Raw genomic sequence first — 19216 nt, forward strand, 5'->3', positions numbered from 1 at the left:
GCTTCATCACAATGCCATATTAACCTTCAGAAACATAAAGATCTAGGTTATCAAATTCGAATCGGAGGTTTCCAGTGCTTTAAATGTTCTTGTCGCTATCTAAAACTGTACAAATCGTAAAAACAATTACGTGTAATAAAATAAAATGTACTTAAAAGCTTTATTTTATTTCAGCTAGTTGCCAAGGAGTTTCTCATTATCTTTAGTTTATCTTGATATACAAAAAAAACTAAAACTGAAATAAAAATTAATAAGAAATGTATAGACATCTCAAAAAATGAATAAAAACACCACAAAATCATTAACTTTAAATGAAAATGGAAAAATTTGAAAAAATTAAACTAACTCAAAATATTAATAAAAAAACATAACAGTGATACTAAAATAACACTGAAATATGTTGTGTGTGTGTGTGTGAGAGAGAGAGAGCAAAATGGACATACACAATTGTATTATTATTATTATTATTATTATTATTGTAACATATTAAATATATGCACATTTTTCTTTAGATTTTGTTCTTACAAAGAATTGTATTTGACTGTAATGAAAAAATCATAGAGGACAAGAGGCTTGTAAAATTAGGTCCAAAACATTTGTGACCAATTCAAAAATAGCAAGATAACATGAGCAAAAATATACTCTCCTCTTTCATGATTGGTTTAATTTTGTTATTTTATTTTGTAGATTTGTTTCTCTTTTTTTTTTTTTTGTGCAGGATTTATTTATTTCCTCTTTTTGCAAGATCAATTATTTATTGAGCAAAATGCTTAAAATGCAAATATACAGCACATGATTTAGTGTTGCATCCTTTAAAAAAAAATATGGTCTATGCAGACTTAGGCTTTTCTAGGACTCTCCTGTTTATTTCTGCATCTAATACCGATCACTGTTTTAAGATTGAGTTTTTGGCACTGCAAATCACCACCATCAGTGTAAATGCCCCTTGGCAATGTTCAGTTATCCTGAAGGACATTTCTGTGTGACAACTCTTAGAGAAACTGCTGTGCATGTGTGTTTTTTAAGCTGTTTAATATAGAAAAATGCTTTCTGTGTATATGCCCCCAATTCTACCGAACCTCACATTTGAAGATTTCCATATGTAGGGTGAATCTTTTCTCTCCATTTTTCTCTCTCATTGTCTTTCACGCTTATTCTTTTTCTCTGTCTCTTTCTTATTTTCTTTTGTCTTTTGGCTCTTTGCAGAGGAAGAGGTGGAAAATTTCAATGTTTCCAGCTTGCAGGAAGAGGTGTTGCGGAACATCGAGGCTGACAGCTTCTGGTGCATGAGCAAGCTCCTGGACGGGATTCAGGTAAATTGATTCCCTATCTGCCAGCAGTCGGGCCTGATACATTCACTCTGTGTGTGTGTGTGTGTGTGTGTGTGTGTGAGAGAGAGAGAGTAGAGCACCTCTGGGAAAGAGACGAATGTGTCGTGGCGAGATTCCCCTGCGTGTAGGTGCCCTATCCCGTTTCCTCTCCTTGCCTTTCCTCGCTCGGCCTGTCCAGGAATAAAATCCATGATGAATATTCTCACTCTGCACCACAGGCAGGACGTAACCTCCTTATCCAAAGGGGCTGGTGGTGCTCCAATTGTCATGGGAAAGCAAAGCGACCCCCCGCCCCACATTCACTTTGTCTTGCCTGCCTCGTCTCTAATTGATTTAAGGCCATAAAACACCCGTGTTGTTTACGCAGCAGAGACGGGGACACACGTTGCGGTATGAAGGTAGGTGGTTGCTATCCTCATACCCATATTTCCACAGTCCTCTCCCGGAAGACAGCAAAAGATTCCCGTGCGGCCTGGTCTGTCACTTTTTTTCTCCTTGTTGATAAAAGACTCTGTAAATGGGTGTTTCTGCAACTATGGACCCTTTTAGCCTTGTGGACTTAGAAATTAAACTCACTTAAAAAACACTTTTCACTTAACTGGTTAATTTAATTTGTCTACTAACAGTGTCCGACAGTAGGAGAGGAAAGGAATGGTTTGTTTTTGACCTTTTTATGCAACTGTTATTAGAAAGTGTAATTTGCACATTTCGGAATAAAATTGCAAACTTGTCTTGCTAATACGAATTCAAAAACTAGCGAGCTGCATTCATAAACATAGTTTTAAAGCATTATTGGCTTGCTCTCAACATGAAGTTCCAAAAGGTAGGAACTTCAATTATGCTGCCTCCTAATATTTTTGCCTATATACAATTTTTGCCAAATCTGAATGCGACTTTGCAGGATTCCTTGAAGAAACCATTTCTAACATGGAAATAAAACAACATGCAAAAAAAAAACAATGTCAGACATATTTAAATATACATTAAATTCTGTAATTATTGATAACATTTAAAATATTTAAAAACAATTTAACCCACATTTGTGTCATGGTTAAAATTATTTCACCAAGTAGAACATGTTCCTGAATCAACATTCTTTTCAGTATGTTGTCAGATTTGAGAGAGAGAGAGAGAGTCTTGTTTAGGCTTACGACATGGGTTAGGAGCTTCCACACATTCTTATTCACAAAATCATTTCCCTCTGATTTTAGAGATAAATTATGGGTAGGGATAGGGCTAGGACTGTTTTTGTACAGGAATGTTGTTCTAGGAACATGTCTTACTTGGCAAAATCATATAGTCTGTATTGTATACTGCACATTTGATGGCTTTGTTGAGTGTTCCAAATCAATCACTTATGATATACCTTTTCATTTAAGGCCCTGTTAAACTTCAAGTGAAATTGAAGAATGAATCTGTGTGATGTCATTTTGAACAGAATCTGCCCAAAATTAAAGGGTTAGTTCAACCAAAAATAAAAATTATGTCATTAATTACTCACCCTCATGTCGTTGCAAACCCGTAAGACCTTCGTTCATCTTCAGAACACAAATGAAGATATTTCGATGAAATCTGAGAGCTTTCTGTCCCCACATAGACAGCAACATAATCACCACTTTCAAGGCCCAGAAAGGTAGTAAATACATCAATAAAATAGTCAGTGTGAATACAGTGATTCGACAGCTGTTCACGTGAGCACTGTGTGTGGTGACTCAGGAGCTGCCGTTCTGACGTAGAACCCGGAAGTGCTGCACCGTGTTTACAACGTGAACTGCGTCAGAGACTGACACGGAAGAGAAGAAAATAGTTTAATAAAATCGTTGTTTTTATTTTCTTTTTGCACACAAAAAGTATTCTCTTTGCTTCATAACATTAAGGTTATGAACCACTGGAGTCACATGGACTATTTTAATTATGTCTTTACTACCTTTTTGGACCTTGAAAGTGGTAATAACGTTGCAGTCTGTGTGGGGTCAGAGAGCTCTCGGATTTCATCAAAAATATCTTAATTGTTTTGAAGATGAACAAAGTCTTAGGGGTTTGGAATGACATGGGGGTGAGTAATTAATGACAGAATTTTCATTTTTGAGTAAACTAACCCTTTAAAGGGATAGTTCACCCAAAAATGAAAATTGTATGTTAATCTGCTTCCCCCCTGGGCATCCAAGTTATAGGTGACTTTGTTTCTTCAGTAGAACACAAATTAAGATTTTTAACTCCAACCGTTGCAGTCTGTCAGTTGTATAATGCATGTGAATAGTAACATGCATCTATGAGAGAACATGAAAAAACATGCACAGACCAATTCAAAAGTCAAACACAAATTTAAACATCAATACACTGGAATTGCGAATCTCACTTGCAATTCAGAGATCCCTGAAATGTATAAATGTATGAATGTATGAGTTCAAAATGGAAATCTGTCAGTTCCGCTTGCTTACACTTCTTAACTTAAAAAAAAAAAAAAAAAAACTAAATGTTTTGAGTTTTGGCAACGTATTCAGGTTTACCGTGTAAATTACATTTACATTACATTTACATTTAGTCATTTAGCAGACGCTTTTATCCAAAGCGACTTACAAATGAGAGCAATAGAAGCAACTACAACAGTCAGAGGCTACAGTATGCAAGTGCTGTAACAAGTCTCAGTTAATCTAACACAGAACACACAGGATTTTTTTTTTTTTTTTTTTTTTTTTTTTTTTAAATAAATTAGACAGACAGAAAAATGAATAGAATGTTAAGTGCTATTCTTGATTGGTCAGGTGCTGCTGGAAGAGATGCGTCTTTAGATGTTTTTTGAAAATGGCTACAGACTCGGCTGCTCGAATTGAGATAGGCAGGTCATTCCACCAGGTGGGGGCAGTCCAGGAAAAGGTCCGTGACAGTGATTTCATGCCTCTCTGGTATGGCACCACAAGGCGTCGTTCACTGGTAGAACGCAAACTCCTGGAGGGTGTGTATGTCTGAACAAGCGAGTTAAGGTAAATTGGTGCAGAGCCAGTGGTTGCTTTGAAGGCGAGTACCAGTGCCTTGAATTTGATGCGAGCGGCTATTGGTAGCCAGTGGAGTCTGATGAAGAGAGGCGTGACGTGCGCTCTCTTCGGCTCGTTAAAGATCACCCTCGCCGCTGCATTCTGGATCAGTTGCAAGGGTTTGATAGTGCATGCCGGAAGGCCTGCTAGAAGAGCATTACAGTAGTCCAGTCTGGAGAGAACAAGAGCTTGGACCAAGAGTTGTGTGGTCTGCTCAGACAGGAAGGCTCTAATCTTCCTAATGTTGTATAATGCAAATCTGCAGGACCGGGTTGTTGCAGTAATGTGGTCAGTGAATTTTAGCTGATCATCGATCACAACTCCAAGATTCCTGGCTGTCCTGGACGGAGTTATGGTTGATGAACCTAGCTGAATGGAGAGATTGTGATGAAGTGCTGGGTTGGCTGAGACCACAAGCAGTTCAGTCTTTGCAAGGTTGAGTTGCAGGTGATGCTCCTTCATCCAGGCAGAAATGTCTGTTAGGCAGGCAGCAATACGAACACCAACCGTGGGATCATCTGGTTGAAATGAGAAGTAGAGTTGAGTGTCGTCTGCATAGCAGTGATAGGAAAAGCCATGTTTCTGAATGACCGATCCCAGTGATGACATGTAGATGGAGAAGAGAAGTGGTCCAAGCACTGAGCCCTGTTTAAATTAAATATTCACACTTTCTGTATATTTGAGCAAAATTACCTGTTTGGAAATCATGCACAAAATTCCATTCACAAGTGATATTTACCTATTTTCTTTGCACGTCACATGTAATATTTTATCTCAAGCTAAAGTGCCCGCAGTTAAAGAAACACCCAATTAGAGTGATGGATTTGAAGTGCGTAAAGACAGAAATGTACTCTCACGCACACTGGGTTTAGACAATTGTCTCTTCACACATAAAGAGCATTTGTATGCAGCAAATCAACCCTCCTCGCTGGTATTAGATTGAAATGCTCTCCAGGCCCTCCAAAGCTTTTGTGGTATTTTGTCTCTAATTACTGCGGTAATTTGTGTGTACAAAGCAGATTCTCTTAGGTGCTAATGATTTTTCTCCACCCTTTGTTTTCCTTACACCTTCACACCAGGGCTGCTGATAGCTCTGAACACTTGCTCGCAAGTTGTTAGCGTCGGCAGCGTCGTGCTTCCTGCATGTGCGTGTCAGTGTTTTAGAGTGGTTGTTACCTCGGAGTGTAGTTTTAGCGTGATTTTTATAGTCTCAGTCGTGCGTAATTGTGTTCGGGTCTCAGGAGAGCACTTGCGCTTAGAAGCATAGGGTAGGAAAAGTTGTTAATTACAAGTATTGTATTTCCCTCCTGTGTTTGACTAAAGAGAATTATATCATTGCTATTGTAATGCTTGATTATTTGAGATGGCACTTTGTGGTGTACATTCTGGAGTAACTATAAATGGGTTTTATGCGTCAATCTTTGTTAGAAGAATATTCAAAGCTCAATGCAAATACAGCTTTGAATACATTTTTAAAAGTAAAAATGTCTGTTGTGCTGCTAACTACAGAAAATGTTTCCTCACAATTTGCATTTACAGTAATGCACGTACAGGGCAGGCGAGGCTTAGCCGTGCAGAAATATATAAGAAATATAATTAATATTAATTGTTCTGTGCAAAAGTATGTCTTTTTTAACTGTGAAGTTATATAACTTGGACTTTTAGTATTAGGACTATTGTTCTAGGCGGATAAAGTTCTGGTTCTACAGACTGATTATCCCACTGGTATCATGTTAATATTGGTTTCACAGACAGGGTTTAGATTACGCCTAAGTTCAATTTGGACATTTACCCCACAGTTTCACAGACAAGGCTTTAGCTAGTCCCAGACTAAAATGCATGTTTGAGCTGTTTTAACTGAAAGCAACTTGCACTGACATATCTTAAAATACTATGTCAGTGCCATTGTTTTGTCTCAAGATGCACACCAGTAATGTTTTTTTTTTTTTTTTAAGGCACATTTATGAAAGCTTCTTAACAAAACTAAGGCCTAATCCTGGGTTAGTCTAAGCCCTGCCTGTGAAACCGGGCCTTTAGTAGCTTTTATAAACGTGCCTTAGAAAATAAACGTGCATCTTGAGACAAAACAATGGCACTGACATATTTTAAGATACACTCTAAAAAAAAAAAGGTTCTATATTGCACCAAAAATGGTTCTTGGCTCGTAATCATAGGGGAACCTTTTTTAGTGCTATATAGCACCAATTTTGGTGCTTCAGTGGTTCTTCAGCGGTTCTTCAGTGGTTCTTCAGCGGTTCTTCAGAGGTTCTTCACCGGTTCTTTGACTAAGGTGCTATATAGCACCTCTGAAGAACCGCTGAAGAACCACTGAAGCACCAAAATTGGTGCTATATAGCACTAAAAAAGGTTCCCCTATGATTACGAGCCTTTTTTTTTTTAGAGTGTATGTCAGTGCAATTTGCTTTCAGTTAAGACAGCTCAAACATGCATTTTAGATTTAGATTTAAGCCTTGTCTGTGAAACCAGGGGATATTGTTTTATTATTTTAAGGGTAACACTTTACAATAAGGTTGTATTAGTTAACCCTCAGAGCCCGACGGCATCGCCCACGACGTCACACGGCACCTCCGATAAATATCTATATTATTTCATGAAACTTTTATCGATTTTCTTACCGTTTTTTTACAGCAGAAAGCTAACGAGCTAGCCATCACGGGGGTGTCTTTGGTGTCTTTGTAGCCTTTACAGAAGGTTTTCTATCCAGCCTGGAACATGTGCATCTTTTTGGAGTTGTTCAGCAATAAATCAAAACGCTTACATCCAAGATATATCCACTTGATGTCCATAATTTATACATTTTCCGTCATTTTTGCCGCTAGCGCGATGCTAGCTGCCATTTTGGATGAGGGTTTGACCAATGACAGGCTGATCCGTCATCCACGTTGGTGTGCGTCATTACGCATGAACCACAGCTCTTTTATTGTGAAGAAAGAGAGACGCACGGCTAGTGTTGAGGATAGAGAGAGAGAGACGCGCTGCAGTTTTTAGTAGTTTTGTGGAGAAAGTTTGAGGAAAAAGTTTGAGGAGAAAGTTTGAGGAGAAGTTCCTGATAGGAACTGTTTTGAGGCTTGGCACCAGTAAATATCCAAAATCCAATGAGGCCAAAAGCGCCTGGACTTTTTTTGGAAAAATGTAAATAGTTTTGGTTCTGTATAAGTTATCATGTTTATTCCTGAGTTCCAGGACTCTAAAGACTTGAACAAACTGTTTTCCAGAGGAAATATGCTTAGCTTTTATTTATTTGTGTGTGTTTTCAATAGATATTTGAGTGATTCAATTTCCGTTTTATGTTTTCATTTGTCTTTATGGTCCCATAACTTATTTTACATTCAGGTGACATCAATGCAACACAAATATACTGACAGAGCAACTTGTCTTGAAAAAAAAGAGGTGTGTCAATTGTCTGTGCACAACAGGGTTGATGTTTTACAAACTTTTTTAGTAAATAACACCAGGCGGAAAATTAATTGTAAAAATACCCTTAGGTCTTAAAGGGTTAACATTAGTTAATGCTTTAGTTAACATGAACTAACCATGAACAACACCTCTGTTCAGCATTAGTTAATCTTTGTTAACGTTAGTTAGTACAAATCCAGCTGTTCATGGTTTGTTCATGATTTGTTCACATATTTTAATAATGCATTAGTGAATGTTGAAATTACCATTAACAGAGATAAAGAAATGCTTTATAAGTGCAGTTCATTATTAGTTCATGTTAACTAATGTAGTTAACTAATGTTAACTAATGAACCTTATTGTAAAGTGTTGCCATTTTTTGTATTGTAAGTGTGTAAACTTGTTTTTGAATAGTTATTTATTTTCAACTTGCGTTAAACCCAGAACATTACTTTAAAATAAACAGGATATGAAAATCAAGGCTAGTTTGTTCAGCAGAAAGTGCCAGAGTTCATATTCAAACGTAGATTTAAGTTGAAGAGAGGATATTTGGGAGGATTTTATGTGATCATGCAGCTATGGGCCAGTGGTTGTCCTCCTCTGCAGTCTGTTCTCTTTTAAGTCAAACTAAATGCTTGCTTGAAGGGTTATGACTTATTAATAGGAAGACCTTAAGCCCCTGGAAAAATGACTGCGTTGTTTGTCCCTTGCTAGCTGAGCTGGTTGCTGTGTGTACACGTGTGGATCCATTAGGAGCAAATCCATCTGTATTCTCAGCCCTGAAGAGGGGAAATGAGAAATGGGTGTTAAAGCAGGCAGCTCACTGCAGAAGCCATTATCTGTGATGTCCAACCCTCAGGCCAGGACACCACAAAGCAGCTTCTGCCTCAGGACTGTGGGAGTTTGTGTCTATTCGTCTCGTATTGCAAATCAACACGGTCATCCTGAAGGACCACCGCAGTCTGCATTTCTTTTCAAAATTAATCTCTCATTCATGTGTAAACCACAGCATTTAAATGCATTAGCTTAGATGCATTAGGTTAAATTTGAGACAATAATTCAAATAGTTGTCATTTGCAGCAGTCAGGATAATGCTGTTTGTGATCAAAAAGAGTCACAAAATTTTTTCACAATTTTGTCCGTGAGTTGTCGGTTTAAATCAGACTCCCTCGGTCAGTGAATTGTTCAGAGTTGTTAATGAGTTTGTAAGCCTCACAAATTATTTTTGGTCATGTCTTATTTATAATAAACTGGGATTTGTTGCTTCTTAATTATTAGTCAAAAGATTATTGGTCATTGTGTCGCATAATGGGGCTGTTTTAATTCGAACTATTTTGAATTGTATTTTTGAAGTCTTTTTTCTGTGTGTTGGAGGGATGGGGCTGGAAGTTATATGAATGGACTGACTGGCATTCAGAAGTTTTAATGACATTTTCTTTTCGTTCTACCTTAGATGTGTAATGTGTTGTGTTTATAAGAGAAGCACTGCTTTGTGTGAAGGAGAAACCGGGGTAACCACTGTATTTCTGATTTCTCGTTGGCATCATCACATACAAGTGAATTTGTATTTTTCATTCAGCTCATCTGCTGTTTTTGTTCAGAACATTAATTGTATAATTATTTTATATTCTTTTGAACTTTAAAGAGGTTTAAAGGCTGAAATATGAGGTTTATCTTTTTTTTTGGTCAAAACTTGTATTATTTGAACTGTAAAGCTTTTACAGTCGTTTTACAGTTTGTGGTGTTACCATAGACATTGGTGTTGTTTCAAAACAACATTGCTAAACAGCATGTATTTCTATTGTAATATCAGAATTCTCCAAAAATTATTTAAACTGCTGATTCCAATCATTTTCCTCTTTTAGAAGAATTTAAGGTGTATTCACACCTGGCATGTTTGATGCGATTAAAGCGAACCACGTTGTGATTGCTCTGTTAGTGCGGTTCATTTGAATAAGTGTGAACGCTGGTGTGCACCAAACAGATGGGTCTCAGTCCGCTTCCAAGCATACTCTGGTGCAGGTTCAAATGAAATATAAACTCAACACGGACTAAAGACATGTAAACTAACCAAAAACGAGACACGATGTCACAAGATGCGACCCTAAAAAGGACAGAATGCTCAAGCATACCTGTTTTTTCATGCCATTGTCGTGATGTTGCCCATCACAGTTCGATACAGACATCAGAACCGCTTCAGCAGCAGAGCTTCCAGAGGGATTCCTGTTGCTGTTTTGACACATTTATACATTTAATAAGCTCTTCACGAGTTCTCAGCTGGTCAAAATACCATCATATGTAGGCTACGCACATACAACGAGTGCATTTAGCCCAGCACACAGCCTCTTTTTTTTGTTGATGTTTGGGAAGTTCCGTCGTGAAATATATGCAATAAAAGCCAATCAATCAGGTTGTGAACATATCCCTATGTTAGGTGTTAAAATGCCAATGCGAACACTAAGCGGACCAGGACAATTTTATTTTCTTTTTTTCGGACCAAATGAACCATGCTAAGTGTGAAGACCCTTAAAGAGTAATACCCTTAAAGAGTATTAATGAGTGTGTTTTTAAAGTTGATCTCTCCCTCCTTCTCACAACCGGTTTCAGTCCTCATCACCTTTTTCGCCAGTTTGGAGATTGCAGATATGATATATTGAGACATTCAACAATCGCGTACAAATGTCGACGATGTTGGAAAGTTGGAATCCTATACTTACACTTGTTAGACGAGGTACAACAGACCGCATCTCCGGACTACAGCAGACCATAATATTTGCCATCTCCTAGTGTAGGAAATTAACAAGGACAGCTGATGTGTAAACACACACACTGAGCAGCAGCTGAAGGAGGAGACCTTTGGACTCCAGTCAGTCATGGTGTAGGGAAGGAGACGAGGCCTGTCGGAGAAAGAGTGGATCTGAGACTTCCTGTCAGCAAGAACGTAATTTACTCGCCTCTCACGGTGAACGCGGTGGTGTTTAGTGTGTTGTGTAGAGGTTAATAGTCGACACATGACCTTCTGACAGTGGAGCTTTGGGTGCAGTAATGTTTTGGAAACCATTACGCCAATGAAATTTGAAAGATAAACCCAGGTATATACTCTGTCTGTTCCAAGAAACAGTTTTGTTTTTTGTTTTGTTTTTTTATACCACTGAAAAAACTATTGAATACCACTGTTTTTTTAAGTATTGTGATTTATGAATTTGATACTTTAAATCACGTAAATAAATAAGCAAACAACCACAAATTTCTTCAATATACACTGTCCGGCCAAAAAAAAAGTAGTCTTTTTGGATTTAAATAGGTAAATGCTTAAGAGTCTATGATTGAATCATTATTGCAGTGATTATTATTTTTCTAGCATGTTATATGTTTGGGAACAGTTCTTCTAACCCTAATTGATGGAGTGTGTAGCTTCTCATTTCTTAAACAATCATGTAGGAAAACACATCATAGCCATATTCCAGTGTGACAATGTCAAGATTCATCAGGCTCAATTTGTGAAAGAATGGTTGGGAGGGAGCATGAAGAATGAACTGGTGCCCAAAAAATTGTAACATGTTAGAAACAAAATAATCACTGCAATAATTATCCAATCATAGACTCTTAAGCATTTGACTAAATCCAACAGTTTTGAAGCACATGGAGCAATACGTTTGATATGTATTTGGACACTCAACCCAAGTGGTGAGTGTTTGGCTGACCAGTGACAGATGTGGAGTATTCAAGAAACCTATTTGAAAGCAGTCATTATTTTTGTAGTTCCGTTGACGGTGATGCTGGTGGTGCAGAAATGACATACTTCAGCTTTAAAGCCAGTGTGTGACAGACGACAGCAGGACTCAAGGGAAAACGCTGGCAGAGAGACAGCTGTTATAAGACGCGGTGACCGCTCACTCATGCTCCCCTCATATGCTTTCATATAAAGAAACTCAAATCTAAGATCAGCTTACTGTTACCAGATGCTCACTTGGAGGTACTCATGCAGGTTGGCCGTGTTTCTCTGCTGACACATACTGGCACAATGTCCATGCTTTGACACTGGAGGCCATATGTTAGAGTACAACTTGTTGGACAGGTTGCTTTGGTCTGGGTCCAGTGTCTGTGTGATTAAAGGCATAATTTATATACCATTTATATGTGACACAAAACTACCACTTCTCCATAGTTTTATTTGTAGATGTTAAACAGATCGTGTTATACCAGGTGTATTTAGGACAACTCTAGAAGTTGTACAATAACCCATATAATATGTGCTTGTCAGATCTTTGTCCTTGTATCTATGGCCAAATCACAGCCATGCTGATGTTCAGAAAACAGTACATTGGCGTAAAGTGTGATACATTTTCAAAATACACTGACATTGAAATGTTTGGGGTCAATAATGTTTTCGAAAGAAGTCTCTTGTGCTCACCAAAGCGATTGATGAATCGGAACATAGTGTTTACATGAACGCTAAATAAAGTGAGCAGGTGATGTGCGCATTTATATGTCACAAGCTTCTGATCGGATTTAACCTTTTGCCATGTGCACACTGCACGAATATAAAGAGTTATCTGCTGTTCTCGCATACTAACATCCTTTTATTTTCTTAAACCCCCCCCCAAAAAACAGACTTAATATTTTTCTATTTCGGGTCCTAATCAGGCTATGATGAGCACATATTTATTAAACAGTCGTCTGTGGATGAGAGTCTGAAACAAGGAATGGTGGGACGTTGCCCTAATCCACTTCAAAAATGATGAGTGGAAAGAGAATTTCAGAATGACATGACACTCATTTATGACACTTTATTCAACAGGAAGAACAGCTTATTATGCTAATTTCTACATCATTGCGCAGTGCTTTCCAGTTTCGATTTTCCATCCGATCGAAGTGTTTACATGTCCTCTCGGATTACAAAATACAGTCAGATTACAAAAGAAATAAACCACCAGTTACAGTCAGAATTAAATTGTAATCAGATCTGGCCAATTCATTCCGACTGACGTGGTTACATGTTACTTTTTTATTATCCGATTGTGCTACTAGTCCGATTACAATCGGATTATTAGGGCCGATGTAAACACAGCTACTGTTACGCGACCAAAAATAATTTTGGATGCCAATTTGGTTTTCATGAAACCTTAAAGTGATGACTTAATATTGTTGTTGAAAATTTGATGTTAAAAATGCCAGCATTTATTTGAAATAGAGGTTTTATTTTGTAAAAATATATTTGCTTTTACTTTTGATCAATTTAAAGCATCCTTGCTGAATTAAAGTAGTAATTTCTCAAAAAACAAACTCTTACTGTACAACAGTTTAAACTATCATCACTTTTGCTAAATTGATTTCTTTAAAATATTGAATTGTGAATTGTGTGCAAAGAAATTAAGACTGTAGTTTAACTACCCCAAAAACCTGCTGTATCATGAATTATTTCTGCGCATCTAAATGTACAGAATTTTCATGTCGCTCCAAACATGTCAAATGTACTTTCTTCTGTGAAACATTAAAATGTCTGTTTGGACCAATGTGGTCATGACTTTTTTATGAACAAAAGCAGTTGAACCTTTATCCAGAATACCTTGTTTTTTGTTCCACAGAAGAAAGAAAATCATGCTAGTTCGAAGCTTTTGATCTATCCCTTTAATATTGTGAACTATGGAATTATGTGTAGCAAACACAGGCAAGCTGAGTAATACAAAATAGCAGCGCTCCATGTTGTTTTTCAATCAGGTTAACAGACCAGAACTTAAAGTTCTCTAGCCTAACTTGTTTGTAGTATCTTGGCACATTAATATAGAATTCAATTTAAGTCCGGTCACAGATGGCCTTTCATGGCTTATTGCTTAATATACTATGCCAAGCCCAAAGTAACTACTTACAGTTAACATCAGATAAAGATTTTATAGAATATTCAGTATGATGTATAGCAAATAAATACCCTTAAAGGGATAAAAATGACCCAATGATTTCCTCACCCTCAATCCATCCTTGGTGTATATGACTTTCAGACGAATTCAATCAGAGTTATATAAAAAAAATGTCCTGTTGCCAATGAATGGCAGCCCAAAATTTGAAGCCCAAAAAAGTACATCCATCCATTATAAAAGTAATCCACATGGCTCCGGCGTTAATAAAGGCCTTCGGAAGTGAATCGATGGGTGTTTGTAAGAAAAATATCCATGTTTAGCACGTTATAAAATAAAATGTCTAGCTTCTGGCGGAAGGCCTTCTTTATGAAGTTGGACGTAGCGTAAGCGTTTTGAACTGCGAGATGCGTTACACTTTCTTTGTAAGTTGAATATGGCCGGAAGCTAGATATTTTACTTTATAAAGTTTTAGATATGGATATTTTTCTTAAACAAACCCATCAATTCACTTCAGAAGGCCTTTTATTAACCCCCCAGAGCAGTATAGATTACTGCTCTTGCACTTTTTGGGGCTTAACATTTTGGGCTGCCATTCACTACCATTATAATGCTTGGATTAGCCAGGATTTTTTTTTAAATAACTCAGATTGTATTCGTCTGAAAGAAGACTGTCATATACACCTAGGATTGCTTGAGGGTGAGTAAATTAGTGGGTAATTTTTATTTTTGGGTGAACTATCCCTTTAATGTGTAGTGAAAGTGGAGGTAAGTGATAAGAATATGTAAGATTATGTTTTCCTCTTTGGAAAAGCCCATTGCATGATGGAGATAAGCCAAATAAGAGGCATAAGCCAGATAAGAGGTGACAGGGGGCCACAGAACTTGACACAAAACTTGAGAGGGGCAGATAGGTGCATGTATATATATAGGCTTGAGAGCGTGATGGAGGCAGATTATTGAGCTCATGCGAACAGCTTTGCTCTGATCTGTTTCACAGTTGCCGCTGCCAATGCCCTGCTTGACTTTGCCCTTTCTTTTTTCTCTGATCAGTGCTTCTCTTTACTAGGCTTCTTGCACCACACTGTTCGTCCACCCCTTTAAACCCAAGGGTTTCCAGCTGTTCCTATGGGATTTTTTTAGTAACTACAGCTCGCACATATAAAAAACATACTCGTAAGACTAAAGCATCAGCCCAAACCTGCCTCATATCAGCCTTCTGTTAAACCCAGGTTATTCTTTTTTATCTCTTGTATATAAAGCAGTCTAATGCTGTCTCATACTGTATGCTGATATGGAGAACCACAGAAATTGCTGTAATTAGAGAACTACAGAGTTTTTAGCATGTGCATCAGTTGGTGTGGCCGAATGTGAGATGGTGCAAAGTGCTCTATTCACATTTCTTTGTCTCCACCCTGAAAACAATATACACTTCTGCCCATTTGAGAATCAAGCATCTGCCACCAACCTTTTGTCATGATCATCTTACTTGGATTCTCTTGGCCAAATTAAAGGGTTAGTTCACCCTAAAAAATGTAATTAATTACTCACCCTCATGTTGTTGAAGTCAGTTATGAAGTTGCTGTCTATAGGGAGTCCAGAAAGCTCTCGGATTTCATCAAAAATATCTTAATTTGTGTTTGGTAGATGAATGAGTGTCTTACAAGTTTGGAACGACATGAGGGTGAGTAATTAATGATAGAAATGTAATTTTTGGGTGAACTAACCCTTTAATCAATAAATATAATCAACAAATATAATATGTCAGCAGGCCCTCTGTGTTATTCATGAGTATGAGCTCTTTTAACCCAATCACTGTGCTGTATTGCGCATGAGATCGCATTACAGAAGAGAATTCCAACTAAATGTGGCACGCATTCATGAGAGCAGTTTCTGCACTGAATGCGGCAATGAGTTTAACAACGCTCACCATGTGGATCATACAGACCAGAGCGAGCGCGTTTCAAGTTTTCATGGGCATATTTCATATACTCTAATACTTAGTGCTCTAAACATGGACCAGCACAGTGTATGCGCACATATTTTATCACATTTTCTTCAAGTGAAATATATGTGCAAATAAGGACACTGATACAGCCGTACATCTGATCATGAACACGATGGATTATTCTGATACACAGAAGACAATGATGTAGACGACAATTCAAAGAAGAATGGGCAAAAATGTAACTATGCCTTTATTCTTTCTGACGGGTGTTTGTTTGTTCAGAGACTGTAGCAAATGTAATGAAAATATTATTAGATATTTAAATGTTCTACCATGTTTCTCCCTCGTTTTGGCAATTTGTTGTTATATAGAGTTATTTTTAAAATGCATCAAGGTGCCCTCAACTCCATGGTCATATTTTCTGTGTCTGTATAATGAGTGTGTTGTAGGTCTGTGTTTTATTGGTTGTTGTCTCCCCTCTTCCCCCCTCTACACTCCCACTTTTCCACAGCTTTACACGCCCATTTTTAGAGACTTTTTGCGAGTCTGAGGTGTGAACGACCAGGATAAAACAGGGGGGTTTCATGGCACTCCTACAGTTAGTCACATTTGCATGATTTGTTCTTCTGGCACAAACGCATATTTCAACAGAACATCTATATCATAGAAAACACTGATAATCATCATCTGATCAATATTGAAGGTTTTATAGTTGTTATACAGTTTATAAAAGCTGACTGTTCCCGTAACACGAACGAAGCTCGTTGTTGACGGTCCTGCTCTAGTTCTGGTTGATGTGTATGCGCATATCCGGGAGAAGTGCACATACAAGGAATTCACATACACGCGAAAATTAACTTTCCGAAACTTGTTCGAATCCTGTAGTGTATTTGGCACATAACTACTTTCAGCTATTTTTTTTTATTTTTATGTTGGCCATGTTAAGCATGACAATCCAACTCTTTAACTGTGCAAAAAAGTCAGAATGCATTAAATAGCCTTATCCCCCCCCCCCCCTTCAAAATGACTGTGTAAATGACAAAGTAGTGTGCGCCTTGAGATATACATGTTTGTGTGTGTGTGGCTAGTTTACAACTGTAATATCCACTCTATTATGTGTACTTTATCGGGGAGAAGTTAAACAAGTGCAGTAGTCCGTAAATTGTCCCACTCTGTAAGGTTAATACACCACTATTAGACCCCCTACTGGTTCTTCCATCTGTAGCTGTATAGGAGGGGACTTTGGGGTGTGAGCCAGAGGACCATAAACTAATTAAGGTTGTAGCAAAGTGGAGCCCCTTTAAAATTGTTTATAAACCATTAGGGGGAAACACGTTCTCCCGGGGATCTGCTGCACAATTAGAACCAAGGTCAGAGGAACAGCGGAGGGGGAATGGGGCGTGCTCAGAACTGCTGCTGTGGACAGAAAGTGGCATTTACACTGGGGCAAATGCTCGCTTTTATTAATTTCCTAAATAAATAGGTGCCTCACGAGACCCTTTGTCAGTAAAATGCACCTTCAGTGATATTAATGAACCTCATGCTTATTTAGCCTATTTTTCCCTCTCTGGCTTCCCCCTTTCTCTACCTCCTTTTTTTCTCTCTATATGCCTACTTAAAAGAAAAAGAAATGGAGCCATTTGCAACCCTTTTGCACATTATGGCTCTTGGGGGTTGGTGTCAAATGCAGAAATGGAATGTGTGAAATTGGTTAAAGGAGGAAGAAAAGGGAGTTGTTAATCATTCATTTACTAAAGAGAAGCAAATGTTGTTGCATTTCATCTCAGTTTCCATGATTAAGAGACCCCTTGTTGTATTAAAATCAATGGCATTCAATGTTTCACATAAGCCACAGAGACTGGTGGTAAACAGCCCCTGTTGTATTTACCAGAAATCAGGCCTGTAGGTAATCTATCCATTTTATTATCTCTCTCATCTGTTATTCCCCCCATCCTTGAATGTGGTTAAACAGCCAGGACAAATTAATTGCCAGTCGAGCTTGCGATTTTCTGATAATCAAATAAATATTTGCATGCAATGGTGGCAAAAAAGCAAATGGGGCCTGAGGCCTTAACAATTTGATTTGGCCAATTGCTCCCCTGCTTCATTGGAACAGTTTATTGACTGGAAGTGCGGCGCTACGGGTTGCATCGACACATGCTCTGACAGTTGCCTGCCAGCCTATTCTTCCATCTCTTACACATTTAGCATTGATTAATTCTTGATCTGTAATGCTTATGCCAAGTCAAGTGCCAGCCTTCAACACATGATCTTTGAAGAGTCTACGCTGCATGTAAGACCTCTTGCCGGAAATGTGTCCTAGGTTTTTTTTGGTTTGAATTTCCGGAGGACCCTAGGGGTTGACAGAGAATACAGATGAAGCGGCCCTCTTTCATCCTTATCAGCTGGGCGCCTCTCAGAGCAAAGGGTTTGAGATGTCCTTCACTCTTGCATGCTGAGACCAGTGATGCTACAACATAGCAGCCAGACAGCTTCCAATACCATCTCAACAGTGCTCTTGAGACGCTCAGACTTGTCGCCTTAATCTGTTTTGAACTTTTTCACACTCTTTTTCTCTTTCTGTGAAGAACACAGTACTGGGCCAGCGTGTAATTTTACTCGCTTCCTCCTGGGCTGGCACGGCCCTGTGCACATTCAGGCTATTTTCTGAACTGTTGTTTAAGCAAGAGGGGGCTATTGTCTCAAAATTTGTTTCAGCACAGAGAGATAATGTGACTCAGAGCAGATACTGCAAACGTGTGCAAGAGAAGCGTTATTTTATTCCACGTGTGAATCAATGTTGCGCGAGTGTTGCAGCAGGGGCCGCTCTTTTGTTTTAGGAGGCTGTGTTATTCTCCTGCCCCCATGCCAATTATATTCAATCAGCCACTCTTGAGGAAGTGGCAGCAGGAAAAGCTTGAGTTTTCTGCTTGGCTGCCACTCTCTCCTGTCCCTCTTTTACTGACAGCCGTATGCCTCCGTCGCAGCTCACTGAGCCCCACAGTCAGATGTCTGATAGTGCAGCCTGTCGCTCATATTCTTGCTGCCACATAACCTCCCTCATTAACTCTCCTCTAAGCGTGCACATGTGAACGCACTAAACTCATGAACCATATCTTTAAAAGGCAAAATCCATCAGCCCCTGGCCACAATAACATGAGTTTGATGCACATTGTTCAAATACAGTCTCAAGTGTCTCTTCTTGTCTATCAAAATGATGTAAAGGCTATGCCATGGAATGATCATTCACCTTCAAATCGTTCCAAATCCATTTTCTTTATTTCCCCCCCCCCCCCCCAATGTAATTCAAAGAAACTTTACTCTGCTCTTTTCCATAGTGGCCACATTTGTCAGGCTCCAAAAATGAAGTAGTCTCTATGGCTTACTATCTCACACTTTCTGATTCCATGCCCATAACTTAGTGTGAGAAACATACTGAAATCCTTTCTGTCAAAGCTCTTAAATATTATCTACATTCCCTTTTCAGATTAAATCTAAGCGCCTTGATGCAATGCACCAGGTTTGACATCAATGCAAAAATGCCATTAGTTCTTGCATGACGTGCACCAGTTCAAATTTGTTTAGTTGAGAATGTGTACAGAATACTTTGAATAGAGCACATGGGACATC

The 19216-nt window shown here is 38.4% G+C and overlaps 1 protein-coding gene across 3 annotated transcripts in view; it reads left to right on the top strand.

Annotated features, from left to right (window-relative positions):
- tbc1d22a (TBC1 domain family, member 22a) overlaps nucleotides 1–19216 on the top strand; it is a 190682-nt gene that overhangs the window by 86894 nt on the left and 84572 nt on the right. For all 3 annotated transcript variants that reach the window (XM_079817527.1, XM_079817529.1, XM_079817528.1), the window contains one exon: nucleotides 1207–1313. In XM_079817527.1, coding sequence (XP_079673653.1) covers nucleotides 1207–1313 — 107 coding nt within the window. The remainder of the gene's footprint in view (nucleotides 1–1206; nucleotides 1314–19216) is intronic.

The sequence above is a fragment of the Gobio gobio genome (assembly GCF_949357685.1).
Source record: "Gobio gobio genome assembly, chromosome: 5".
Lineage (NCBI taxonomy): Eukaryota > Metazoa > Chordata > Actinopteri > Cypriniformes > Gobionidae > Gobio > Gobio gobio.